At 40.4% G+C, this 27211-nt stretch overlaps 1 protein-coding gene across 1 annotated transcript in view; it reads left to right on the top strand.

Annotated features, from left to right (window-relative positions):
* The window catches only part of RPA1 (replication protein A1), a 57153-nt gene extending 32732 nt beyond the window's left edge, over nucleotides 1–24421 (top strand). Inside the window, exons 6-17 of the mRNA XM_044745189.2 lie at nucleotides 5717–5809; nucleotides 8016–8148; nucleotides 9564–9666; nucleotides 10952–11020; nucleotides 11166–11358; nucleotides 11514–11653; nucleotides 12061–12209; nucleotides 14651–14783; nucleotides 16803–16979; nucleotides 18995–19102; nucleotides 21600–21686; nucleotides 23434–24421. Coding sequence (XP_044601124.1) covers nucleotides 5717–5809; nucleotides 8016–8148; nucleotides 9564–9666; nucleotides 10952–11020; nucleotides 11166–11358; nucleotides 11514–11653; nucleotides 12061–12209; nucleotides 14651–14783; nucleotides 16803–16979; nucleotides 18995–19102; nucleotides 21600–21686; nucleotides 23434–23538 — 1490 coding nt within the window. The 3' untranslated portion in view covers nucleotides 23539–24421. The remainder of the gene's footprint in view (nucleotides 1–5716; nucleotides 5810–8015; nucleotides 8149–9563; nucleotides 9667–10951; nucleotides 11021–11165; nucleotides 11359–11513; nucleotides 11654–12060; nucleotides 12210–14650; nucleotides 14784–16802; nucleotides 16980–18994; nucleotides 19103–21599; nucleotides 21687–23433) is intronic.
* The last annotated feature ends 2790 nt before the right edge of the window (nucleotides 24422–27211 follow it).

The following is a 27211-nucleotide window of genomic DNA, read 5'->3' as shown; positions in this document are numbered from 1 at the left end:
TCTTGCCTTTTTTATCCTGCTTTTTAAGAAAATTTCAGGCGAGAGATATTTCCATGTATATACTTAGAGATCTTTTTCATTTTCGTTTTTTTTAAACGGTTATAGAGTGTTCTGTTGTGTGGCGGTTCCATAATTTAACCACTCATGGACACTCACGTTGTTTCCATGCTCTAGCTGTTAAAACAATGCTGCAGTGAATAACTTTATACGTATGCAGGTCTAGGGGCAGAGGGGGTCTGACTGCCAGAAGTGAGATTGCTGGATCAGTGGATAAATGCACCTGTGGTAGGTAGAAATGGTTGGATTCTTCTCCATAGGATAGTATCATTTTGCATTCCCACCAGCAATGCATACACATAATGGTTTCTTCACAGCTATGCCAACAGACTGTGTTAATCTTTTGAATTTTTACCAATCTGATAAGTGAAAACTGGCATCTCATTGTAGTTCTGAATGTATTCTGAGCAAAATGAGCATCGTTTTAAATGTTTAAGGGCTTATTGTTCTCTGTGAACTGACTGATGTGTTGTCTATTTTTTTCCCAGATTCTTTATCTTTTTCTTCTCAGTTTTTAAGACGTCTTTAAAAAGTAGGAGGATTAGTCCTTTGTCTCTGATATGAGTTACAAAGTCTTTTTGACTTTGCTTATAGTGTTTTTTGCTGTACACAGTTTCCTTTTTTTGTTTTTATTAAGTTAAATTTTCCAATATTTTTTATGACTTTGGGGTTTTGAGCCGTAGTTATAGAAAGGTCTTCCTCACTCCACAGTTAGTAAGGCACTCACCAATGTTTTATTCTAGTACTTGCACGACTTCATGTGTTTACATTTAAATCATCCATGCTGCTTCTGTCTTAATTTTTTATTAAATCACATAATTTGGAATTGGTGGGTTTTCTCTGTCTCTGGAGTTCACTAAATATGTAGTCTGTATGTGGGATGTTTGTGTATGGGGTGGGTATTCATTTTCCTTTGTTGCTCTGTATGATTTTTACGAGAAGTGGGAAGATTTGGACCTAGGTCATGACCATGCTTCTTCCAGAAATGGAACCTTCTAGATTTTAATTTTTCCTTACACAAAACATAGTAATTCAGTGCTTTAAATTGGAGAGGAAAGCTGAAGTCTATTTAGATAAAGTTCTAAAATATTAAATTGGAACATTACATTCATTTTGCAGTAGTAAAGCTTTGTTAAAATGAGCACATTGGTTATCTTATTCTCAGCTTTTAGGAAGGAGAGCTAAGAAAAAGCAATGCTTAGCATCTCTATGAAATTTTTGGATGCAGTAGGGTCGAGAAAGAGATGATTGTGCCCAACTATATCACCTTTGGCCAGATTTCTAATGTTTTTTATGTTGTATTAAATTGATTGGTTGCTTTGGATCTTTTGTGTTTCAGGGGCAAAAGTATTTGAGATAAAGATGGAGATGACAGGGTTGAAAGATAGTTATCGCTTAGGGTCAGAACTCTGGAACTCTTTTGTCTCAATACTCAGTTCCACTGGCTCTTCCGTTTCTTCAGGGTCTGTTAAAGTGCAGAAGGATGAGAGAAGATTTACTGCTCAGGATTATGTGCTATTGAATTTCATTGTAACCAGATCAATAACACATTGTTACCTGGACCATCATGGAAATAGCTCTGTTGCAGTGACTACTGCCTTATAGGTCATTTCACAGAATGGTTTCTAATTGTCTATTGTGGAAGCAAGGAAACTCTGTTATTACTGGGTAGAGAACTAAGTTAGATTTGTATCCCCCCAGCACCTAACCCAGAACCAGTGACATATCAGGTGACCAGTAAGATCAGTTGACTAAATCCAGTTCAGAAGTAGGCAGAGGAATTCCAAAATGTGCAAACGGTCTTATGGTTCTAGTACCACATTAAATAAAGATACTTACAGAATTTTTCAAATGTGAGAAATAAAACTTCAAACGCAGTTCATGTTTTGTATAATATTGCATTGGATGATTTTACATCTCCCATATTTGCCACTATCTATTTTTGTTAATTTGTGTGTTAGTTCTGTTTAACTACACTATTTCTAACAGTAGTATTTTACTTACGCTTAAATTTCTTACGTAATACTTAGTTATTCGTATTACTCATTATTGAAAGATATCATTTGGAGTCTTTTTCAGCCTAATTCTGTCCATTTTCTGCCAGCAGGAAATTGTAATTGTTGGATTGGCTTTTCTTTATATTCTTTGTAGTTGTTAAGAACATATTTGCTAGCAGAAATTGAGTTTTAGTTACTCTGTATACTCCATTGTCTGTTAGCTAATTTTTTTCAATTGGTGACTCACTTACCACTTACTATTATAATCATAATAAAAATGATAGGTATGAGCGCAGGTAACTTGAGGAGCTAGAGTTTGCTTTTAAATATCCTATTTCCCCTCCTGGATCAGAGCCAATGATATGAAGCTAGCATAGAGCAAACGAGTCTGAGAATTATGACCTTGATCCGTCTTACTGGAACGGTTTGATTTGCAGGTGGCATAAAATAGAAGATTAGCAGTTGAGTCTGTGCATTACTCCTTTGGGGTATATAATTTTAATTTTTAGAGAGATTTTTATTTATGCTATGAGCTAATTTCTTCCAGGTCTTGGGGTCAGTGGCTGTATTGCAGTGCATTAAATTGAAGGGCAGTTGTTGCTGTTTAGAATGTACCAGGATCCTTGTCATCCATGTGATTCTGGACTGTCTCTTGTGCCAGATTGGTGAACGTGGTCCAAAACAGGAGTTAAGGATTGCCCTAGTAAACGGATTAGTAACTTTTCCTGACTACCAGATATTGTGGTTATTATGTTCTCTATAATTCTAGTTTCGTTTGCCAGAATTGATTGTTTACAATTAAAAATTAATGAAGTGGTGGTGAAATGGATTATTCTAGTCAGACAAACTTGGTTCAAGACTAGCTTCTGTGGGCTGGCCCCGTGGCCGAGTGGTTAAGTTTGTGCACTCCGCTGCAGGCAGCCCAATGTTTCGTTGGTTCGAATCCTGGGCGCAGACATGGCACTGCTCATCAAACCACGCTGAGGCAGCGTCCCACATGCCACAACTAGAAGGACCCATGATGAAGAATATACAACTATGTACCAGGGGTCTTTGGGGAGAAAAAGGAAAAAAATAAATCTTTAAAAAAAAAAAGACTAGCTTCTGCCTTGCTGTGTTACTTTGTGCAAGTTACTTGACCTCTTTAACTCAATTTTCTCATCTGTTAAATGAATATAATAATGCTATCTATATAATAGGGCTGAAGATTAAATGGAATAATGCACTTAACCTTGTACCTGGTGCACAGTAAGCACTCAGAAAGTGGTAGCTATTGTTAATATGTCCATTATAGGGCCTAATTAAAGTCTTGTTAAATATACCCTACTTCAGGCCAGCCCTGATGCCCCTAGTGGTTAAAATTTGGTGCTCTCACTGCTTTGGTGGCCTGTGTTCGTTTTCTGTTTATGGAACCACACCACCTGTTTGTCAGTAGCCATACTGTGGCAGTGGCTCACGTAGAAGAACTAGAATGACTTGCAACTAGGATATACAACCATGCACTGGGGCTTTGGGGAGAAAAAATTAAAAAAAAAAAAAATATATGTATATAAAAAAATACAGTGTATTTCATTAAATGTAAGAATCCAATGATTATAATAAGACTGTACCATTGTAATATGTACTACTAAAAAGAAATTATAATACATTGGTTTTAATTCATATGTTAAAATGTCAAAAAATGTTCCTCCTAGAATAGGTAAATAGATAAGTTACGTTTTTTTAAATTGTGGTAAAATAGTCGTAACATGAAATTTACATCTTAACCATTTTTAAACGTGTAGTTCAATGGCATTAAGTACATTCGCATTTCTATGCGACCATCAGCACTATCCACCTCCAGAACTCTTTCGTCATCCCAAACGGAAACTCTGGACCATTAAACACTAGCTCCTCATTCCCCCTCCCACCCGTCCCTGGCAACCACTCTTCTAGTTTCTGTCCCTGTGAATTTGATTGTTCTCGGTACCTCATGCAGGTTATTTACGTTGTGATAGAAATTAAATGTAAGAGACCAGCACAATCCCACCACTCTGTCCTCTTCAGCAAGATGCAGGCATGGTAACGAGGAAGGACTGCAGAGTTCAGGTGTTTGAGATGGTGCGACTAGGGTGGAATTGGGGATTTTTATGGTTCCATCTTTGAATGTTTAAATCTTTTGATTTTTGTGAATATATTTCATGAAGCAGGTAAAAATGCAGGGGTTTTTTTCCCAACCACTTAGCCCCAAGAGAGTTTACTGAGCAACTAATCTTTTCCTTACTGATTTATAGAAAGGTGTACTGTAGAATTTCAAAATGTTCCGTCACAAGGGACATTGTCATAGAAGAGCAGTTCTCCCATGCAATTTCATATGACACTGTAAATTCAGGAGTAATGGGAAAGCTAAAACGTAAACACAAAAATTCATTGTTGATAATCTAGGCTGTTTTTCTATGTAAATAAGGTCTCTCAGTTTTTGTCTCCATAGGAAGAACTGGAGAATCACAATTCTGTTTAACCTTTTTAATTTTATGCTAAATTTATTTTACTCTAATGGCACAGTTAACTGTTGTTTAGTTGTACCAGTTAACAGTAACACTGACAGAAGGAAATAAAATCGATGTGTAATATGCCCATTTGAGTTAGGGCCTTGGAAGCCCCAGCGGGATTAACCCAGCGATTGGCGAGGTGGAGACAAGGTGGGAGGCAGGGAGCTTTTCCAGCAGGCTCGCCGGTTTTGTTCTTAAGGCGCTCTAGGAAATTTTTTGAGATGCACTTGTGTACTGCAAGCACTCTTGGTGAGCAGTCCAGATTAGGTTGACTTCTACTTGTAGTGCTATTCACAGAGGCAAAATCAAATCCCATAAATCTATTATTTTTTTTAATTAGGTGTATTTTGCAATTTTAACATTCTTCAACTTCGTAAACATTTGTAGAAAGGATGCGGGGCAAATGAATACTCTAATGGTATGGCATTTCTTACTCTCTGCTTGAGAGATGTGTTCATTTCCCCTCCTTTCCTTTTAATCTTCCTGTTTCCTTGACACACCTGCTTCTGAACCCTATTCTCATCTCCCTGCTGTGACAGTTCACTAGCACTTCACGGTACCTAAGGTTCTTTCAACTCTTATTTTCCACCAACTGTCAGTTGCAAAATAAGGTTGCTTTGTTTGGGAGGGAAAGGGTAGAATCCTTTCTGAATGTCTCCTTTTCCTTTGAAGCAGGAGCACTTCAGAGACAATTGAACTGCTTTTAGGTTTTTCTTACCACCCAGCTTTTTCTTCTGATAGATCCTGCCGGGAACACACAGTTCTGTTGATGACATCGATTTGTTGCTATGGAAATAGTGGTAATGTCACAGATTCAGCCCAGTGACTTTACATCAGGTTCATGCAGGAGAAATGGGCAAGGCTTTAGGGGAGAACCTCATTAAAACTGAAAGCTATCAATTATGAGCAGGTGAAAGGTGAATGCAGCCAACCTTTTATGTAATGAAAACAAAAGTGAACCCCTAGCGAATTCACTGCATGCAATCGAACATCCCAGCATGAATCCTGACCCATGAGAGCCTTTGACAAAATCAAAAATTTATACTTTGTCAGAGTAATTCTTCTACTTAAGTTTAAATCTTTTAACCCAAATTATTTGCACAAAAATGGTCTTTCTCTTTGGATCCTCAGGACACGGGCAGCAGCAAGTAGTTCCTTCTCCAGTCTCAGCAGCCAGTCCGCCAACCAGCAAGCCCCAGCCACAGAATGGGAGCTCAGGAATGGGTAAGACCGCCACGTGAGGACATGTGCACATTGTGTGTGTCAGCCTCTTGAATCTTGTTGTGAAATTTGATCTGGGACTAAAGGGAGTTTTCAAAATGCCACTCCTGACAGTTGCTTCTTGCAAAGCATAATTCCAATTCTTATTGTAAAGTATGTGATTGAAGAAATGATTAAAGGTAGTCTTTTAAAGATACTTAATATGCCCTTTTTTATCAGAATGATAAAGTGTTCTCTGTTAATAGTCTATGTGGTAGTTTCTCACTTCTTAGATTTTACACTCTCTTGACTTTGTGAGTTTGCATACCTTTTAAATTCTCGCCTTTTAACTCTCTAGGATCCTCTTATTACATTTGGCTTGTTTCGCCAAATTTCCGTTTTGGGCTCTCATGGGTCTTTATCTTAACTTGAAGACAGTATCATTTATATTGGTCATAGGTTCTGCTTCTCAGAGGTCTCACGGGTGGGAGAGAGTTTCTTTTAACTTGCTCTCAGCAGGTTCTGAGAGGCGGTAATGGAATCATTTTGTTTACTTTCTGTCCTTTGCTTTAGGAACCACCATTCAAAATTATGATTCGTAGAATTGGTTGGATTTATTTTTAGAGGTCCTGTTTTCTATTACAGCCTCGTATACACCCCCTCCTCTCCTCTCCTCCACTATTAGTTTCTATTTTTCAATGCTAAGAGTCTAAGAAAAGGAAAATTAAGACGTCACTAATGTTTCTGTGAAGCTCTCGGGACATATGACTTTTTCCCCATTGGTCTTTGATGTTTTTATCTATCTCGAAATATCTCTCTACCTCCCTCCCTCCCTTTGTGAGTGGATCTATTTATACACAACTCTCCACTTATGTACTGTTGAAGGGAGGTGGTGGAATAAAATGGTAAATAATCTAAAAGTGACTTCCTTAGGCTGAAATACAAATAGTATGTTATTCTCTTCCTCCTCCCACAGATTTATTTTCTCGGTTGTCTGTCTTTGGCTTTTATTAATATTTATTTTAAAAAATCAGTTAACATTTTCTAAACACACATCAACTGGGGGGTGAAAGAAAAAAGACTGGATGTGTATTGAGGGGAAGCTGCCCGCATGAAAACTGGATGCATGTGTGTGTTTTATATAATTGTATGTTATATATTAGGTATACACACACACACGTATATTCTAGAAAGCACATGTACTTTCTTGCATAATCTTGAGGTAATTATTACTGTTGTGTGTGTAGTTGTCTCTCTTGACTCCCCAGTTACAATAGAAAATTTTAAGATCTGAGACAATCTATGTATATTTTTTTATTAAGTGCTACAAATATCAAGAATAGTATGATAGATGCTGTGGAAACTCTAAATAAATGCTGAATAATGGGAGATTTACGTTTCTCGCCAAATTCCATTCAGAAGAAGTGTTTTGATATAGGAGATATGAAATCATTGGACTAAATTCTATTTTCTGAATTTGGAGGTTGAAGCTTTACAGAAATGGTGCGCATGTAAAAAGGAGTTCGTGTGCTTGTAGGCTCTAATTACCTGCTCTTTCCAAGTGTGGGGCAGCCGCTTAGGCTTGGATAAAGGAGGCAGAAGGGGTCTCGGTGGTGAGCCACCTACCTGTCTTAAACCAAAAACAGATTCTTGCCCTTTGCTCCCACCTAAACCCACTCCCTAGATTTTTCAGTCCTGTAGATCAGTTGAGAACTGGGAGTTTTCTAGGAGTATTTTGAGGTAACGGATTTGTGGTAGGCATCCTTCACCTCAGATGGCGCATCGACTGTGTCCCTTCTTACTTCCTAGCCTTTCCTTTTGCTTGTTTTCTTACACACCTAGTGACTTGCCGTCAGTTTTACTGATGGAGGTTGATTTTCTTCCTCTGACCCATTATCTTGCCCATTGATACAAGAGAAAAGTTTAAGAAGGTGGACCTCTGAAAGAGCAGTATCCAGATTCATTACCATTATTAACTTGACCTTAGGACTTAAGTCAGCAAATATAGTAGTGAACTTGTATGTGCCCAGCCTTCATTCTAGATTGCTTTTCTAGCCTCCTGTTTCAGTCTCTATTTGATCTCCATATCTCTTGATTACTAAAAAGGAGAAACTTTGCCTCTCTTTTTGTATGATTTCACCAATGACACCTCAATAAATTGAGAGTTACTGCAAAACTTACTGTAAAATTTAAGTAGAATAATGATTGTCCTTTGTGTTTGTTTTTAAAGGTTCCACTGTATCTAAGGCTTATGGTGCCTCAAAGACTTTTGGAAAAGCTGGAGGTGCCAGCCTTGTGAACAGTTCTGGGGGAACACAGGCCAAAGTGGTGCCCATTGCCAGCCTCACCCCTTACCAATCCAAGTGAGTTCTTCCATAGAGTAAGTTCAGAAAGTCCTTACCAAATAATATGAGGTATTTATATGTGAACTTCGAGGTTATCACACATGAAATAGGTTTCCTCTTTTTTTTTTCTGTGGCAGGGAGGAGGGTACAGATTGTGGCAACCTTTACTCTCTTATCAGAAAGGAATGGCAAAAAGAACAATCTGCCATAGCCTGTGGAGTTTCATTCATTTCAAAAGAATTTGGAATTAAAAATATTTAATGCATAAAGAATCAGTTGATAGTCTTGTGAGTAAAAATAAATATTTGTTCTAATTCAAAAGACATTTCATCTTCTCATCCTATAAATAGACAACTTTTAGGCTAAAAATTGTTACTGTGATTTAGTCGGCTAAAAGAATCTGTCCTATTTGTATTAACCACATTAATATACCCTGAACAGATATTTCTTTTATATGACTTTTTTCCATTAAAAATTAATTTAACAGGGCCAGCCCTGGTAGCCTAGTGGTTAAGTTTGGCACACTCTGCTTCAGTGGCCTAGGTTCGATTCTCCAGCATGGACCTACACCATTAGTCAGTGGCCATGCTGTGGTGGTGGCTCACGTAAAAAAAAAAAAAAAAAAAAAAAAAAAAAAAAAAAAAGAGGAAGATTGGCAACAGATGTTAGCTCAGGGTGAATCTTCCTCAGCAAAAAGAGGAAGATTGGCAACAGATGTTAGCTCAAGACAAATCTTCCTCAGCAAGAAAAATAACAGTTGAAAATTCGTGAGGGGTCTTCAGAATTCTTTCCAATATGTTTTTATTTATTCATTTCTTTGCCATGTAGGGGAGATGTGTTCCCCTGTAAAATTATAAGTAAGGTGACTAATGTGCCCAACACCTGCGTTCAGGATGCACATCAGGATGGGATGTCAGATCTTGTGCCTCCTTTTTCAATGGCCTATGTCTGAGGTCAGACTGCTTTTGTGTGTTTTCCTGTGATGGCTCACCAACACCATGTTCCATTACCTCGTATTTATATTCAATATGTGTCAGATTTGAGACAGAAGTTTGACACCAGCTATATCAGTTCCCATAACCGAAAATATAATTGCTGGTGTTACTTCATTGTCTAGCTTAGAACCTTTCATTAAGAGGATATTGTTGCCTTGGTGATGCTTTTTGGAGAAAGAAGAGAGTTTATAAATTTACTTATTTGACAGGAAAATGAGTTCATGTCAAATCACCTTGTATATTTTACTATTTGCTTATTCTGTAAACTGTCAACCTGCATGTCATCTTGGAGTTTTAATTAGCTGGATTAAAATACAGCTTACATTGAAAAACGGAATATGCATAAGATAAGAGAGGGTCTCAGAAGATGATAAGGGAACTTTTCAAGTCTTTCCCAAGTGAGACTCCAAACACTGATATAATCTGTTTGGTTTTCAGGTGGACTATTTGTGCTCGTGTCACCAACAAAAGTCAGATCCGCACCTGGAGCAACTCCCGGGGGGAAGGGAAGCTCTTCTCCATAGAACTAGTTGATGAAAGTGTGAGTATTTGTCAAGTGGGGGGATAGGAGTCGTGGACTCTGAGAAGTAGAGGGCTCGTCTCTGTGCGCGCCTGGGAGGTGGAAAACGATAGTAAACCAAAAAGAAACATGACTGTTATTGTTGCTTTTCCTCTCTTTTAGTCTTTTGATGCTGTCTGGGAACGAGGGTTAAAGGTCATAAATAAAATCCTTTGTCTTAAACTGAAGCATTTGTAGCAGTAGAAATTAGTTTTCTAAATGTATAAGTAGCCTCATGGGCAGGGGAAACCAGAGGTTTCTTGCTGGCAGGCTTAGTTGATGCCCCAGGAGGTAATGTCTGCTTATGAGAAAAGTGGAGGTTTGGGCAACAGTGGAAGTCGCACAGGAGCCACCTTGATAAGGGAATGGTTTTGTGGAAGATGGATTTTGGCTGTGCACACTCTCTATGTGCTTTTCTTAAAACCAAACCATGATGAAGAGATAAGAAATCCAAGTTGTGGAATCTCGACAGTCTTGCTAGCTGTTTCTCTGTCCATTAGTTTTGTTTATAATTCCTAATATGTACTTCAAGCCTTCTTTTCAAACTGCTGCCTATTTCCTGTTTGTTCAAACCTGTAAGAGGGCAGGAAAAAAATGAATGGTTTGTTTTTGGAAGCTGGAATAACTCCCCAAATGTTGTGACAGTGTGCTGGCAGAATCAATATCAGAACCTATTTTTCTTTACCAAATTATTGATCTAATCTGTCAGTTAGCTAAAATTTCAACCACTTATTTAAGTTTTTTATCTATGTGTAGCGTTTTGACTGATGGAAAAGTAAAAGTGAAAATCAAATCACAAGCACCCCGAAAACATGACTTGTTAGAACATTTGTGGCAATGACCCCTGAATATGAAGTGATTCCCCGCTTAGCGCAAGCATGAGGGAAGCTGGTGAATCATCGTGCTGCAGCACACCTCGCTGTGGGCTTCAGTCGTGTCACTCAGTGTTCAGAATCAGTTTATTTTTATTGTCAGAATGTTAAACTCACTGTTGGGTTTGTTGGGTTTTTTTAGGTTTCTAACTTGAGGTTGATAAAGCATGATAATGGGATCAGCTAGTTGAACTTACGTTGTTTCATCAGGGTTAATAACTTGAATATGTGACTGTAAAATGTGTTTTTCTGGAGTGTCCATAGCCTCTCATGGATCCCATTTGAGTTTGTGCTACTGCTTTAAAAATGTCGTTTTGACACTAAAGTGTCCTGGTTTTCACTGGTAAAACTTGATGAACACCACAATTCTAACCTGCTCTTCCATGCGTCTGCAGGGTGAAATCAGAGCTACTGCTTTCAATGAGCAAGCAGACAAGTTCTTTCCCCTTCTTGACGTGAACAAGGTATGGTAGTGTCAAGTCTAGAACTGAAACAGTTGAGTGGGGGATGAGGATGAGGGAACTCTCGTTCTTTGGAGAGCTGTGTGGTGGTGGTAAGGATTTTTCTGTCCAATTTATCCCATGTTCCATGGCTTGGCCTCTTTTGCAGGTCTATTATTTCTCTAAAGGCACTCTGAAGATTGCTAACAAACAGTTCACAGCTGTTAAAAATGACTATGAGATGACCTTCAATAATGAGACTTCAGTGATGCCCTGTGAAGATGACCATCACTTACCTACAGTTCAGTTTGATTTCACAGGGATTGGTGAGCTGGAGAACAAGCCTAAAGACTCACTTGTAGGTTAGTTTCCATATGAGAGCAATGAGTGGTGATTATTGGTTTTGTTTGCAGCATGCAGGGGAGGTGTGAGACTTACGTGCTTACCGTTCAGCCTTTGTCATGCTATCATGGGATCCTTGACCATCTCGTGCTAAAACATTGTGTCTACATTTTAGACATAATTGGGATCTGCAAGAGCTATGAAGATGCCACTAAAATCACAGTGAAGTCTAACAACAGAGAAGTTTCTAAGAGAAATATCTATCTGATGGACACCTCAGGGAAAGTGGTGACCGCTACTCTGTGGGGAGAAGATGTAAGTACTTGAATTGAGCAGTCAGAGCATGTGCAGAACAGCGGAGACATGCAGAGCTTCTTAAGTGGTTGTCTTGTCCTGTGATTTGTGGGGTTTTGGCCATATAGGCCATGTAGACCCTTCCTAATGAAGGATTGGGCTGTGTATGGAATATTTGAAATCCTTTATTTGATTTGCTTCTGTGAGATTGGCTATGTCAGTTTTACATAGTGAAATGCTCTTTCTTTTAACTCTAGACCAGTTGTGATGTGTCTCTGAGCAGATTCTTGTGTGTGAGGTTATCTGGTGTAGATTCCATGTACCGTTTATTGCATTCACTCTACTATTGACTGTTTTCTGTAAAAATATTCTGTGTGTTCTTCCTGCAGTGACACTTCTTTGTATTTGGTGTTTTTGTTGTTATGCAGGCTGATAGGTTTGATGGTTCTAGACAACCCGTGATGGCTATCAAAGGAGCCAGAGTTTCTGATTTTGGTGGACGGAGCCTCTCTGTGCTGTCTTCGAGCACGGTCATTATGAATCCTGACATCTCAGAGGCTTACAAGCTCCGTGGATGGTAGGTTCCATGGGGCTAACCAAAGGGGTTTTTTGAGCCTGGGCTTTGAGAAGAGCTGGTTCTTTTGGTTCTTATTGGTTCTTATGATCAGTTTGTGTGCTGTCTGCTGAGCAGAGGGCTTCAGTGCTGAATGGGGCAGTTCCTGTATTTCTTGGAGACGTCCTGCCTTCTGAGAGGATGGCTTTAAAACCTTTAAACTGACAAACTTGTAATCTCATGACAAACCTGCAGAGTCAGAGGAGGCAATTCGAATGGAAGTGCTGCATGCTGACCTCGATCCTGCCGGAAGCAGGGTGAGGCCAGGCTTCAGCAGCTGTGTGCTGAAGGACTGTCAGCTGAAGCCATCTTTCTTTGCTAGGTGTAAAGCTGTGGGCTTCTCTGTGTTGGGAGGGAAAGTGCTTTCTTGTTCTGTCCAGTCTTTGGTGCTGATCGCATCTTCTAGTGTGTATTCACCAGACTCTGATAAAGTGCAGTGGGAACAATGGGCTTTTGTTGGCATTATATTGTTATTCTCAAAGCACACAGGGGATGAAGAGAGCCTGTTAAAATCTCCTCACTGTATCTAGCTTTTTAGGGTGTTAAAACTCTGCCTCAGAAGACACTTCACACTGAAACATGCTATGCAAGAATGGATGCGGTCAGGGAAAACACTTTAACTAGCTTGAGCTTAAATAGTTTGTATAGCTGTAGTCACAGAGGGAAGGGTGTCGGTTTCGAGCAATGTCTTAGGGTTTAAGTGACTAAAGAATTAGCTCATGTTACATGTCCATGTCCCCACTTTCATTTTTTTTTTAGATTGGCACCTAAGCTAACAACTGTTGCCAATCTTTTTTTTGTTTTGTTTGTTTCTGCTTTTTCTCCCCCAAATCCCCCCAGTACATAGTTGTGTATTTTTAGTTGTGGGTCCTTCTAGTTGTGGCATGTGGGACACCGCCTCAGCATGGCCTGACATGCGGTGCCATGTCCGCGCCCAGGGAAACTTGGGGCCGCCAAAGTGGAGTGCGCAAACTTAACGACTCGGCCACAGGGCCGGCCCCCCCGCCCCCCGCCCCGCTTTCGGTTTGAGTCTTAGGACAGCTTCATGTGTATGGTCCACGTGTCTCTATATTTAACTATTCTGGTCACTGGCATTCCATTATAAGGCAAGGCCTGTTAATAGTCTAACCAGAAATAACCACAGCTTTGGTTTTTCCTTATTGCTTGATTTTCTTTCAACCTCTGGAGCTTGACCTCAAGTTAATTGTGTGCCCACATTAAGGTCTTCTATTTTACTTGTCAATGACTGTGATCCTGGTTAACGTAAAAGACATGGCTGTCTCCAGAAGAAAATAACTTGGCATTGATCAAAGAGAAGTTCAGTGCACGCACACCACCTAGGCAAGGATTGGGGACGTTTAGATCTTGGTTATAACAATGTGAAATTTTCATTGTGAGAAGCACTGCCTCTCTCCTTGCTCTGTTGACTCCTGATGAGCTGTCTTTGGTGGCAAATGTCTCCTTGGAGTTTTTGAAACCGTAAACTTGTGTAGCTAGTGGTGGTGAAACAGATTTATGGACCTTGCTGTGCCTCTGTGATGGATTTAGCCGCTTACCTGACAGAGTGAGAAGGCAGTTGTCTGCAGCTCAGGGCAGCAGCTATTCTGTTAGATGGGCTCTTTTTAAGGAGCCTATTCTGTACGTGGTTAGTTTTTAGTTATCGTCCTCTTGGATGACTTTGGCGTGATCTCAAACTGACTCCTTCCTGTCACAAGTATGATCCTGAGCCACTTTCTTCCTGGCCCCCTTCCTTCATATCAGCTGGTATGTGATCAAGAAGTATAATCAATTTTAATAATTTCATACAAATTAGTTTTTAATATTGACATAATTTAAATCTCACTGAAAAGGTAAATCTACAAGAAAACAGATAATATCTTCTAATGAATTACTTCGGGTTACATAATCTTTTGGACTCTACATCAGGCTTAAAAGATCCTTCACCATGGGAACATTTTTTGCTACCTGGTTATAATATGTTGACTCTGTCACTTTCTATACTGTTACATTTCAGTGATGATGACACAGCTGCTGCGCAAGGAGTGTCGGTAGCCCAAAGAACTGTATCAGAGCTCTACATTGTTGCTTTTTTGTTGACTTTCCAAATTACTGTTTTGGGGCCTTGGGCCCTCAGGCCAGTGTTGCTATGCAAGGCTAATTTAAGAAAAAGTTCTGTGGTACTTTGGCACTGTCTTTCTTGACCACTGGGGGGCATCAAAGCAATTGAGATAGTAAGAGGTCATTCCGTTTCTTCAGTAGACTTAAGATAGAATGATACTAATTGCAGCCCACGTGCTCATGACCTATGAAAGCTGGGTGGGGAGTGGATAGCCTGTGTCTGGCATATAGAAACATGTAGTATATTTGATAAGTATCTAAAGTACCTGTCATTCTTTATTTTTCAGGTTTGACTCAGAAGGACAAGCCTTAGATGGTGTTTCCATCTCTGATCTAAAGGGTGGAGGAACAGGAGGGAGCAACACCAACTGGAAAACTTTATATGAGGTTAAATCGGAGAACCTGGGCCAAGGTGACAAGGTATCCTGCCTTCCTAACTTTCTTCACCAAAGCACTTAAAGAATGCCAAAGGATGAGTTTTCAAACCTGATTCTGGTACCAGCAGTCAGACACTAGTTCAGAGCTGTGATTCCTGACTCGGGCTCTGATCAGAGCGTGGTGTGCTGGTTGAGAGTTGCTGCCAGAGTGAAGGAGCTGTGCTTACTAATAGGAGTTTGTTGTATCCCTCAGGTGTGTCGAGGCAGAAAAATGTTGAGAACTCTGACTTAGAGAGTTATTCGATTCTTAGAAGGATCTTAATGACATGGTAATAACCCACCTTTGTGTTATAATATGAACTGCCTTCAGGTCCGTATTTCTTTTCTGTGATTGTTCCTGTAAATTGAAATGTCCACATACCAAGAAGATGATTTTGGGGGTTTAGCTCACACTGAGTATTAGTGAGGCCCAGACGTCAGGCGGTTCGCGTGTGCTTGTACTGGCTGTAGAGTGTGACCCTTTTCTGGGCTGAGTGTTGCCTGTATTTTCTGACAAGAATTGACTCTGGTGTTTGACGTTAGTTGCAGCTTCCCTTTCAATGTTTGGATTTAATGACCTTCCTCCCATCTTGATCTCAACCTGTATTCTGTCAGCAATTCAATATTTAAATCATTTATTTCTCCTTTATCTTCCCAAAAACAGCAATTCCCGCTTTATTATTTTCGTATCGTACAATATAGTTTTTATTCCTTATTGTCTCATTTCACTGTATTCCCTTATCCATCATTGTCATCAGTTGCAACTTATAATGCTTTTATACAGCATCTTGAAAACTAAACACTGGACAGACCTGTGTTGTCCCGTTATAGGAACAGCTGCTCTTTGGGTTCTCTGTCACCCAATTTCTCCTTTAGATCTAAAGGTACAGGGTGTGTAATAGAAGAAATCAGGCCTAGAGACCTATTTGCTCTGAAGCTTTCAAGTCACGCTTTGAATCTGGACCTTGCCTAGAAATTCAGAAAAACTATTTAGGCATTCTCCTAGGAGACTGACTTTTTTTAGAGCCTTCTAGATTGAGGCCTCGCCCAAGCTTTTTACCATCCACATTATTGTTTTGTCTCTTGTGATCTGAGACATTGGAAAGCCCCAGAGGCTGCTGACCTGGCTCTGAATTCAGAGTACACCCAGAGGGAACTGCCCACCCCAAAAAGTATTCGTCCCATCTCCTTTCCATGAGAGTTACAGTGCAAAATGAATAACAACAACATGGAGCTCAAGCGCGTGACTTAGTCCTGGCTGCATTTACTCAGCGGCTTCTCCACTTTGAATGTGCTTGTTCAGTTATTTTTGCGTTCTGCTGAATTTGACCACTTAGACCAGGGGTTGACAAACCAGCCCTCAGGCCACATCCAGCCTGCTGCCTGTTGTAAGCAGTGTTCTGTTGGAGCACGGCCACGTGTTTTCATTTTGTGTTGTCTGTGTATGCTCTTGCACCACCACAGCAGAGTCAAGTAGCTGCAACTGAGGCTGACCAAGAGGCTTGTAAAGCCTGAAATACTTACTAGTTGGCTTTTTACAGAAAAGTTTGCTGACCCCTGGCCTAGACAAAGATAAAGGTGGATGTAGGCCTTAGAAATCACTGCTCTTGTTTTTAATGTGGGAGGAATGGTTGGACACAGCTGCCCTGGATTTCACTGCCTTGCTCTGTAGTCCTGGATCTGCTGCCTTTGGAAGGTCAGAGGAGTGGGGAGAACACGTCTTTGTCTTTCGTATAGTCTGTTTCAGTTTTAATTAATTTAGTCTAGTTTATCATTAACTCTTATTGTTAAGAAATTATATGCTTTAGAACTTTGTTTATTACATTCACAGGCTTTGTAGTCAGCACAAGTGATTTCTAAAACTACAGAATGAATTATTCTCTGTAATCGTGTTGTGATCTTGAGGCTTAGAATTTATAAACATTACACTGAGCCGAAAGGACAAGCTTTGGGCGGCCTCTAAGTCCAATCCTGAATGTAATTCTAGTGCCCAATGTCTCATGTCACTCATTTTCTCCTGAAGGCGGACTATTTTAGCTCTGTGGCGACAGTGGTGTATCTTCGCAAAGAGAACTGTATGTATCAGGCCTGCCCATCTCAGGACTGCAATAAGAAAGTGATTGATCAGCAGAATGGATTATACCGCTGTGAGAAGTGTGACAGTGAATTTCCCAGTTTCAAGTACCGCATGATCCTGTCAGTAAGTAGAATGGGTAGATGAGAACCACTGTGGTGTTTCTTGAGTCCTGCCAAGTGCCAGGCACTGTAGAGACAATAGCAAAAACAAGATAGCTCACCGTAGGAAGCCTGCAGATGAGTAAGTGCTAAAGAGCTTGTTATTGTTCTATAAATACGGAAGGGGCCTTTCACTCAACTCTATAGCAGTTTGTTTGCTCCTACTAAAAGCTTTTTTTCGTACCAGAAAGTTGCATTTAGATACCCAGCCAATTTTAGTCTGCTGAGCATGTGGTACAATTACAGCATTGGTGGCGCTCGCTTGCTAACTGTTATGAAGATAAATTAATTTGAAATGGCATTTCTGGAGAGCAGTAATTATACTTCTACAGCCGATGCCTATATTTAGTTATTTTTCTTGTGGGTAATCTGTTCCTCCAGCCTTAGTAGAGCTGACTTCAGAGGAATGTGACTGCATGCTGATGTGGGATTGTGGCTTTTCTGCATTGTAAGAATTGTTTCTTTCTGTTTTAAAAAGCTTTAAAATGAAGTGTGTACATTTTTTAAATAGTTAGACTAATTGATCATAAAAGTACCAGAAAATGGGCTGTCAGATTTTTCTAGAAGTTGATTTGACAGTAATATATCAGAAGCTTTAAAAATGTTTCTATTTTCTGACATAGTAGACACTTGGAAGGAATTTCTTCTAAAGAAACAATCAGATGTTCCATCTCTATAAAGTTGTCTGTTACCCTGTTGTTTATTTTGAAAACTTGAATACAGCTTAAATATCCTTAATATTCTACTGGTTAGTTCCTTTATTATCTGTAGAGTGAAATACCGTGAAGGTGTTAGAATTTGCTGTTTGACAGTTTCCACAGTTAAAATATTTGAAAACCATTGTTAATACTATTGAATGAAGACTATTAAAAAATTTCCTGTTACTCTTATGAAATCTTTTCAGATAAAAAAGTGAAGGACTCCGCCTCCCCTTTCTACATTCTCACTGCCCCTTAAAATGTCAGTTCAGCAGGAAAGTGCTACATTTAAGCTTCTTATTTTCTGTAAACTATAAACTCCGTTGAGCTAAGATGAGGAAAGTTGTCTTAGATACTTTATTCTGTCAGCCTTTCTGTTAAACCTCGAAGTGGAGTGCCCAGCACACTGGTTTCCTGTGGTGCTCACCCGTGTGTCTGTCGTCGCTGTCCTCGCCCTGTGGAGTCGGGGCCCTTGCCTCTAGGAGGGTAGCAGGGGTAAGCTGTAGGCGTGAGCCCCGTTATGTGATACATTCCCTTATGTTTGTGAGTGCTTTTAACCTTTCTTGTCACCTTATTTTTCATCATAGCTTTTGAAGTTAAAGCCCATGTATATGCAAAATGGATATATAAAATTATCAAAATGGTACTTAAAAAAAAACCTTTGCTCTCTTATTTATAAAACTAAGCCTTTTACTTGTACCTTTTAGCAGTTAGATTCTTTGTGATCCACTTTCTTCCTTGACTCTCCCCTATTTAATTTTACACCGTGGTCCAATTGGACACACTAGATTGCTCATTTCTGTTGCTAGGTAAATTTGGTGACTGGACAGAGGCCCTTAGCTCAGGCTTTTAAATTGTCTGGGATGCTCAGCAGTGACTTAGAGCTGTCTCATGGAGCTCCTCCTAGTGACTGAAGAACATACAATGCAAAACGCAGAGAACTGGCCCCAACTCATTGGAGGCTCATTCAACCTTAGTCCAAAGGCCGTTGCAGCTGCAGGGGAGCTGTGCCGTGTGCCTGGATTCTGCGTCTGAAGGAGAACTTAGCTGGGCCGGATCTCCACTGAGATCTGAAATCACGCATCCACAGCAGAGTGTGTTCCTGCTGTGATCCAGACTTAGATTTTAACCTTATTTCTCTGATACTTTTCACATTCTTTAGAAAGAATGTAGTATATATAGTGGTAGTGGTTTTTTTCCCTTGGCAATTACCTTAATGAGTGGGGAAAGTTAATCTCCTTTTATTATTTCTTTGCTGAAATAATAGAGTTGTGTTTTTTAGGTAAATATTGCTGATTTTCAAGAGAATCAGTGGGTCACTTGTTTCCAGGAGTCTGCAGAGGCCATCCTTGGACAAAACACTGCTTATCTCGGGGAGTTAAAAGAGAAGGTTGGCCACATCTTTTATTATTACTCTAATAGTTCCTGTGTGGTAACACTCACCCCCTTTTTGCTCTTTAATATTTTTTGGTGTGTTTCTTTATGGTATTGTATATAGTTTCTCTTTTTGGTGATTATTTGAGAGCTCATCTGATTTTGTCTAATTTTGTCCGTCTTAGATGTGCTAACAACGAATTAATGAAGTAATGTATATAAAAGTGCTTTAAAAACAGCACTTTACAGGGGCTGGCCCAGTGGCGCAGCGGTTAAGTTCGCATGCTCCACTTTGGTGGCCCAGGGTTCGCAAGTTCAGATCCCAGACATGGACTTAAATGCCGCTCATCAAGTCGTGCTGTGGTGGCGTCCCACATGCAAAATAGAGGAAGGTTGTCACAGATGTTAGCTCAGCAACAATCTTCCTCACAAAAAAACCCCATCCCTTTACAAGGATAAACCAATTACTTCTCCTTGTTACTGCAAGCACACTGGGGTGGTGCGCCTGTGCTCACTGAGGTTGGGAGGGCATCTTCTGCAGTCGCCTCAAGGACCAGTTTGCCTTTTTAACATAATAAACACCGTCCTGAAAAGTTGAATCAAATCCTGGTTTAAGGGGCTGGCCCCGTGGCCGAGTGGTTAAGTTCGCGCGCTCCGCTGCAGGCGGCCCAGTGTTTCGTTAGTTCGAATCCTGGGCGTGGACATGGCACTGCTCATCAGACCACGCTGAGGCAGCGTCCCACATGCCACAACTAGAAGAACCCACAACGAAGAATACACAACTATGTACCGGGGGGCTTTGGGGAGAAAAAGGAAAAAATAAAAATCTTTAAAAAATAAAAAAAATTAAAAAAAATAAAAAAAATCCTGGTTTAAATTCACTTGTTATTTCAGGTCATCAGATGCAATTCTTAGAACTAACTTTTTTTCATAACATAACTGCCATTTTGTTTTTATAAATCTGTATTTTCATGTATTGGGTTTATTTAATCCTGGGACTAGATAACTAATTTTGCTAAACTTAGGAAAGGTGTTTGCTCAGATAAAACATGTAAAGAAGACCAGTAAAAGCTGTATTTTCTGGGCCATACATATTAGCATCTATCTATAGATTTTATCTTTCTACTTCCTCCAAATTGATTAGAATACTTGTAGAAGCCACTAAGAAAAAAAGGTTTGTCATTTGTTTGGACGTGTTTTTCTTACTCTTTCCTGTCTTCAGTTCTGTCCATTTGACTCTGCCCCCATCTCTTTTTAAATTGTCCATGAGTTCTCTGAAAATAATCCCAACAAGCCCTTTTATAGGAATAACTGGAATTGCCTTTAAAGTATGATGGCATCTTTTATCTGTTTTGCCTGGTCCTCTGTTTTCATATCAGAGTTCAAGGCTTGAGGCAGCCTGGCAGAGTTTTTTATGAGCTTGTTACATTTGACTGTTTTTACTGCTGGTGGATGAGGACATGTAGAAACGCCTCCCTCAGAAACCATGATATTTGAGAGTGTGTGCTCCGTGCTCTCCCCAATCTTAGCAGAATAATGGCAGCTGGTGTAATCTTCTGGAGGTTTAATGCATTGTTTTATTTACATGTCTGAAAGCCCAGAGGACTTGTTTTGTGTGTGTGAAGTAACCTTTATACAAGAGTTCTAAGCAACAAAGCTTTTATGTTTCGTGTGGCTTGCAAAGATAGTCTTGGCTCATGTGAACTGGTAATTTTACATAAAGTTATTGTAAATTTGTTTTATGCATATTTATATAAAATGCTTTCTCTAGTCCCTCTCTGTTTACTAGACCTTTTTATAAGAAAGCAGCTTAATCAAATAGTATTTGAGGGGCAAGAGAAAAAGAGAGAGGACTGTGTTTTTTTAACTTTGCTCACTTCACCTGTCTGCTTCACTCGCTCACCAAATCAGTAGCTGTAAAAACGGGGTCAAATAATGTATATGACAACTTGAGCTTTTTTCTGAGTGTTTTTCCCCCCAATTCTTAAATTATGATGAAGATACTGGGCCTCACATCTGTTCCATCACAAATTTCTAAAGTTTAGAAATGTCTTTTCTAAAAGTGTTTCAATTTTTCATTGTGGTAAAATACATATAAAATTTACTGTTTTAACCATTTTTAAGTATAAGTTCGTTAGCATTAAGTACATTCACATCTTTGTACAACCATCACCGCCATCCATCTCTGAAACTTCTTCATTCCAAACTGAAACTCTGCCCATTAAACACTAACTCCCCACTTCCCCCTCCCCCAGCCCCTGGCAGCCACTTTCTGCTTTCTGTCTCTGAACTTGACTAATCTAGGTAGACTGTTTTAATTTTTAATAAAATTAGAATTAAAAGTTTTATGTAATGGAATCACCTTTAGATTAGTCATTCCTAAGTAATTTTGAACCACTGGGGGTGATAATTTTTTCAGAGACACTTTTCACAAAGTCTTTTTAAAAGTCTCATGGATATTTTCAAATGGTCCAGTAGTTTTCTTGCCTAAAGATTTGTATTTGTTTTTGCAGAATGAGCAGGCATTTGAGGAAGTTTTCCAGAATGCCAACTTCCGATCTTTCACATTCAGGATCAGGGTCAAACTAGAGACCTTCAATGTAAGTAAGATCACCCGGGCTGCAGAAGGGTTAATTATCAGTGGGAAACTGCTGTTTGTCACCCATAACAACATTATAGTATTAACTGTCAGTTAATTGCTTACTGTGCCAGACCCAATTGCCAGTTGCTAATTGCCAGAGCCAGTGCTAAGCACCCTGCTTTTCTTACTCGTTGAATCTTCCCAACCCTGAAGTACCATTTTTTATCCCGTGTTCAGATAAGGAAATGGACTTAGAGAGGTTAAATGTCTTCTTCAGAGTCGAACATATAGGAGAAAAAATGCTTTTCAGTTAAAACCTGGGGGATTTTTGTTTGTGTACTAAAAAAGAATGATAATGTGTTTCGTGCACTCACATCTTCACAAGGTCTGGATTCTAAAATCAGTATGTGAATCAAAGACCACATGTAGTTAAAATTCCCTTGAAAACTCCTTATTACATTGCCGTAACATCCTGGAGTTGTGTAGTCATAATGAAACAGCATTTGCTGAGCACTTATTATCTGCCAGATACTGCTCTATACCCTTTGCCTTATGTGTATTATCTCACTTGATCCTGGCAATAACCCTATCTATAGGAACCCTTGTTAGCCCTGTTTCACCAGTGAAAAACTGTGGGCGTACAGAGGATGAGTAACTTGTCTAAAGTCATATGCTAGCAAATGGCAGCACTAAGATTCCAGCACAGGCAGTCCAACTGCAGAGCTCTGCCCTTCACCATGCCTATAAACATGACTGGTGGTTACTGAGCAGCTGAAGCACGTGAGCCGGAGCCAGGCTCTGCGCCCTTCTGGGCTTCACCCCATTCTGCCTCCAAAGGCGCTGTTCCATCCTGTGAACGAGTGAGGAGGGAGAACTCTGAAAACACTCCTGCTTGTTGCAGAGCTTACTCATTCTGTTTTATTACTAGATCTTAATCTTAATGCCTGCTAATAGATGTGTTTGGTTTGTGAGCAATAAATGAGAGAGGGAGTCAGATGTCTGTGATCCAGTGTCAGAGTGGGGCGAGGTCAGGGAGGGATTGGAGGGGTCATTCAGTCCCTCATGGTGCGGACAGGGAAGGCGAAGTACAGAGAGCTAAGATGGGCCCCAAGCCAGGTCTTCCTCCTTTCTTTTACACCACACTCAGCGTTTAGAAGTACCTGTGTGTGGGGCTGGCCCCGCGGCTGAGTGGCTAAGTTTGCGCATTCCGCTGTGACAGCCCAGGGTTTCGCTGGTTCAGATCCTGGGCGCAGACATGGCACCACTTGTCAGGCCATGCTGAGGTGGCATCCCACATGCCACAACTAGAAGGACCCACAACTGAAATATACAACTATGTACTGGGGGGATTTGGGGAGAAAAAACAGAAAGGAAAAAAAACGAAGTACCTGTGTGGCTTCAGGCAAGTCACTCACCCTCTCGGAGTTCCTTTTTCCCCCTCTGTAAAGAGAGTAAGTTGAACTTGATAAGCCCTCTAAGGTCCGTCGCAGTTGGGTTCTAGGTTTCCAAGTGGGAGCATGGGGAAATGATGACAAGGGGTCTGTGATGAAGGGAGGAGTCTCTCCACTCCCCCCAGCCACAGAAATTCTGCGCTCTGCTCGCACTGGTCATTTTCTTTTCATCGGGATTACTGAACGCGGAACCCAGCATGTCTTTGTGTTTGCTCCTGCTGGGATCCTTGAAGCCACTGAAGCAAAGGGGGTTATCACCACTGCTCCAGGCCACGGGCTTTCCTTCGTTCACGAACTGCTTTTCTCTTCTCAAAGGATGAGTCTCGAATTAAGGCCACTGTGATGGACGTGAAGCCCGTGGACTACAGAGAATATGGCAGAAGGCTGATCATGAACATCAGGAAAAACGCACTAATGTGAGAAGAGCAGTGCTGATTGGGCAGAAGTTTGAAAATAAAGAGCCGAAATGAAATTGATTTCTTTCTACCCCCTGTGTGACAATTCCACATTAGCTACACAGAGCGTAGAGCTTCTTTATGGTGGATTAAGCAATGTCCTTCCTTATATGCGTCTTGAAACCATTGGTATGCTCAGAGACTGTGGTGTAAACTGTGCCGGACCTAGGGGTCCAGCTGACAGGTAGTGTAGCACCAGTCCCTCCCTCTGTCTTCAGGCTTTTGTCAGTTTTATTGAGATTTCATTATCTTCAAGCAGGAATTATGTTGCAAGTAAATGGACCCTAAATCTGCAGACAGTGAAATAAATTATGTAACTAGGTTTCTGCTCCATTGGTGACATTTCTGCAACTTGGGTTCCTTCTCGGGAGGGAGAGCCGACAAGTGGTTGTGCTGAACCTGGGTGTTTTAGTAAGCGCGTCTTCCTAGAATTCAAAGGTGCTCTCTTTCTAGAGGTGCCACGTAGTTGTTAATGCTCAGAATGGCAATAGGGTAGAATTATTAATCAAAGACATATCTTTTATATCTGAAGATAGCCTTCCTTCAGGGTTTAATAGACTGAGTCAGATGGGTCTGATATTAATCAAAATTGTCTCTTCTGAGGAAGGCTGATAAGCATTGACTTGCTGTCCCCCAGGGACATCCAGGCAACTACAAAGCCTTGCTTTAGTTTCACTTCAATTAATGTTGCATTTTGGTTGGTGAATGCACACTTTTTCTACCTGTACATATTTCTTGCGTTTGTATGTTTCATTTCTTGATTAAAGCTATGTTAAAAATAGAAGGGATTTTGAAGGAAGAAGCCCTTTGTTTCTTTTGCTTTGTTTTAATAAACAGTATATTCTCTGCTTGTGAATCCTACTTTCTTTGAATTCAAAGCGTTCTTATAACTGGAAAGCAGTTCATTAGCCTTCATAATAAATGTTCACTTGGGGGAGATGTTAACTCATTACAAACTTGAAGATTAGTCCAAACCACGGAGATCCTTCTTCCTAATGTTTGCAACCCTGAAATGCATCTTTAAAAGAACGAAAACACTAAAAACAAAAAGCCATTGTGCCCAAGAATGCTGATGGTCTGGCACTTTGGGATTTTATTGATGTTTACACAGCAGTCTAACACCAACCAGGCTTTGAAATGTGTACAGACAGTGAGCTGGTAAGAAAACAGTAATTACGCCACTGGGCTTTTCTGTCAGCCAGAGCGCGCTTGCTCTGAGTGTTCCTACTCATGTTAATTATCTACCCGGTTGCTGCACCCACCGCTTGGCATGTGCTGCACATCTCTGCGAGTATCCGGGCAGTGTTGCAGTCAGCCTGCAGCAGGAGCACCTGGTCTTTAATGTGTGCCAGTGCAGTACAGAGGCCCTCTGTGGAGCTGTCGAGTGATGATGTCCTGTCCGTTTCGTCCTTAGCTGTCCTCGTTCAGGAGGAGCCAGCCGACTGGACACAGGATGGCTCCCATTCCTCACAGTAGACAGAGAGGGCCTTTTCCCAGGCCCACTGATTGTTTGGGTCACATTCTAGTCTCAGAAGATGGTCGTTGGGCTGCACTTGATTCTCTGACTGAGGCCTCAGCGATTGTTAGGGAAGCTCTTTTCTGTCTGACCTTGCTTATAAAGCACTGACTAGAAAATTATAGTCTTCACCACTATGCTGGATTGACAAATTGTGGGTTGGAAGTGATAATCTAGCTTTCCATCCAGTAGCCAGTCTTTTATATCCACTACTCCCAGCATTCCCTTCTCTCCCCAACATGTCTCTGCCCCCTCGAAGACTGACTAGCCACGTTGCCGTCGTGCCTGTCGGGAACATTGTATGAGTCACCACACGTTTTCAGTAACCACGTGATGTCACCAGCACGTCTACATGGATGTGATTAGAAACCTGTGCAGGGTGCTCTGGGGGAGGGCGGTTCCCTCTCTCAAGGGAGGTTGTTTAGCAGATTTCCCTACTGAAAATCACATCACCAGTAGAGGAGTATCAGAAATTGGCTCCACTGTTAGGCTTTTAAGAGATTTAGGTCCCTGAGGAGTGCCTAAATAGATTCTGGCCCACAGTTCTTAGAATTGTCTTGGATAAAGTTTACCTCGAAAGGCTGTTCATGTTCTATTTCTCATCTTTCACTTTGAGATCAATGTTTATTTTGCGTACACATGACATCAGCGTTAAGCAATTAGGAAAAAATCTAATCTTTTCGCCTTTATTTTAAATGGTTCTTGGATTCCCTCCAGTCTCATTGTGAAGGAGGCAGGAAAAAAATAAATAAAACGGTAATAATCTGATTTCTGTCCATATTTTCAGTGTTTTATGCTTTCCATTAACGCTCTGCTAATCTCCGGTGTGCTGTTCTGACTGTTTGGAACTGCAGGGCCCCAAATTTCCCCTCCTCCACTGTTCTTCCTGAGTGGCCTGTCTTCGAAAAGTACAAATAATATTGATCGTGGTATTTAATACACTAATGAAAGCCATGGTTATTGACTACATAATTAATATACTGTCTAAAAGTAAAGTTTGGCAGCCCAGTATATAAAGGTTTATGTTGCCTCTGTTTGTTTGGCAATATGCTTTCCAAGGTTTCCTGTATAGAAAATGAGACGTCCAGTCTCCTTTCCTTCTTTTCACTTGTTAGAAGGCTGCTACTCCCCTAGTAAATTGATTGTTTCCTTATCTCAGAGAAGATTTCTCCCTCACCACCCCCACCATTTTATGTGGTTTGTTAGCTCGTAGTTTTATAATCCACTCTTGGTAGGGTTCTGGCTTTTATAAACACTTTTACTAAGTGAGTATATTTTATTATTAAGCTGATGTTAAGTATAGTTTGTGTCTGTTAAGGAAAAAAGGAAAGGAATGGGGACTGCTTGGACCGTTGATTATTTCTTACACAAGTAATCCATGTTCATTGTAGAAAAATAACCTGCAGATAAGAAAAAACAAAATTACCCATAATCCCACCAGTCAGCAATAACCACTTGTATGGCTGACTATTTTCTGTGCATGTATAGTTTTAATTAAAAATAGGACTGTACTATCATACCATTCTGTAACACTTCTAGCCCTATAGGATGGATATCTCTTCTTTTTCAATAAAAGTAGACCTGCCTAATTTTAGTTGGTATTTGGCCATATGGGTGTGTAAATTTATTGAGCCAATTCAGTTTTGCTGGATGCTTATACCCTCTAATTGTTACCCTAAACTCAGCTTTCCATGGGCAGGAACACTTATCCTTTGTGACTGTGGAAATGTATGCCGCCTTATGCCGCCTTTTCTTGTTCTCTTAGGTTCTTTGTTTTTCCTTCCCCTTAGTCCTGGTGATAACTCCTCCTTCCCTGTCCACCATCGAGGGCTGGCAGGTAATTTGAGCAGGCCCTAGAATCCTCTGGAGCGAAAGCAGGTAGATTAATGTAGGGAAGAGAGGGGAGAGGCAGGCTTCAGAGCCATGGGTGGATTCGTCCTACCTCCCTCAGGACAGGGTTGCGGCTATAAAGAAAGAGGCCTAAGCCCTCTTGTTTTCTGCTAGTGTGGCAGAAATGCCCTCTTGAGAACACGTTTGACTTGCTTTATAAATCAACCTGATTCTTTATCTAAAGTTATTAGTTAATGATTATTAAATCTTTTCATCACATTGGTGACGGTGG

Source organism: Equus asinus, chromosome 13, assembly GCF_041296235.1.
Source record: "Equus asinus isolate D_3611 breed Donkey chromosome 13, EquAss-T2T_v2, whole genome shotgun sequence".
Lineage (NCBI taxonomy): Eukaryota > Metazoa > Chordata > Mammalia > Perissodactyla > Equidae > Equus > Equus asinus.
The sequence above is the reverse complement of the archived record's forward strand: the minus strand, read 5'-3'. Positions and strand labels throughout refer to the sequence as shown.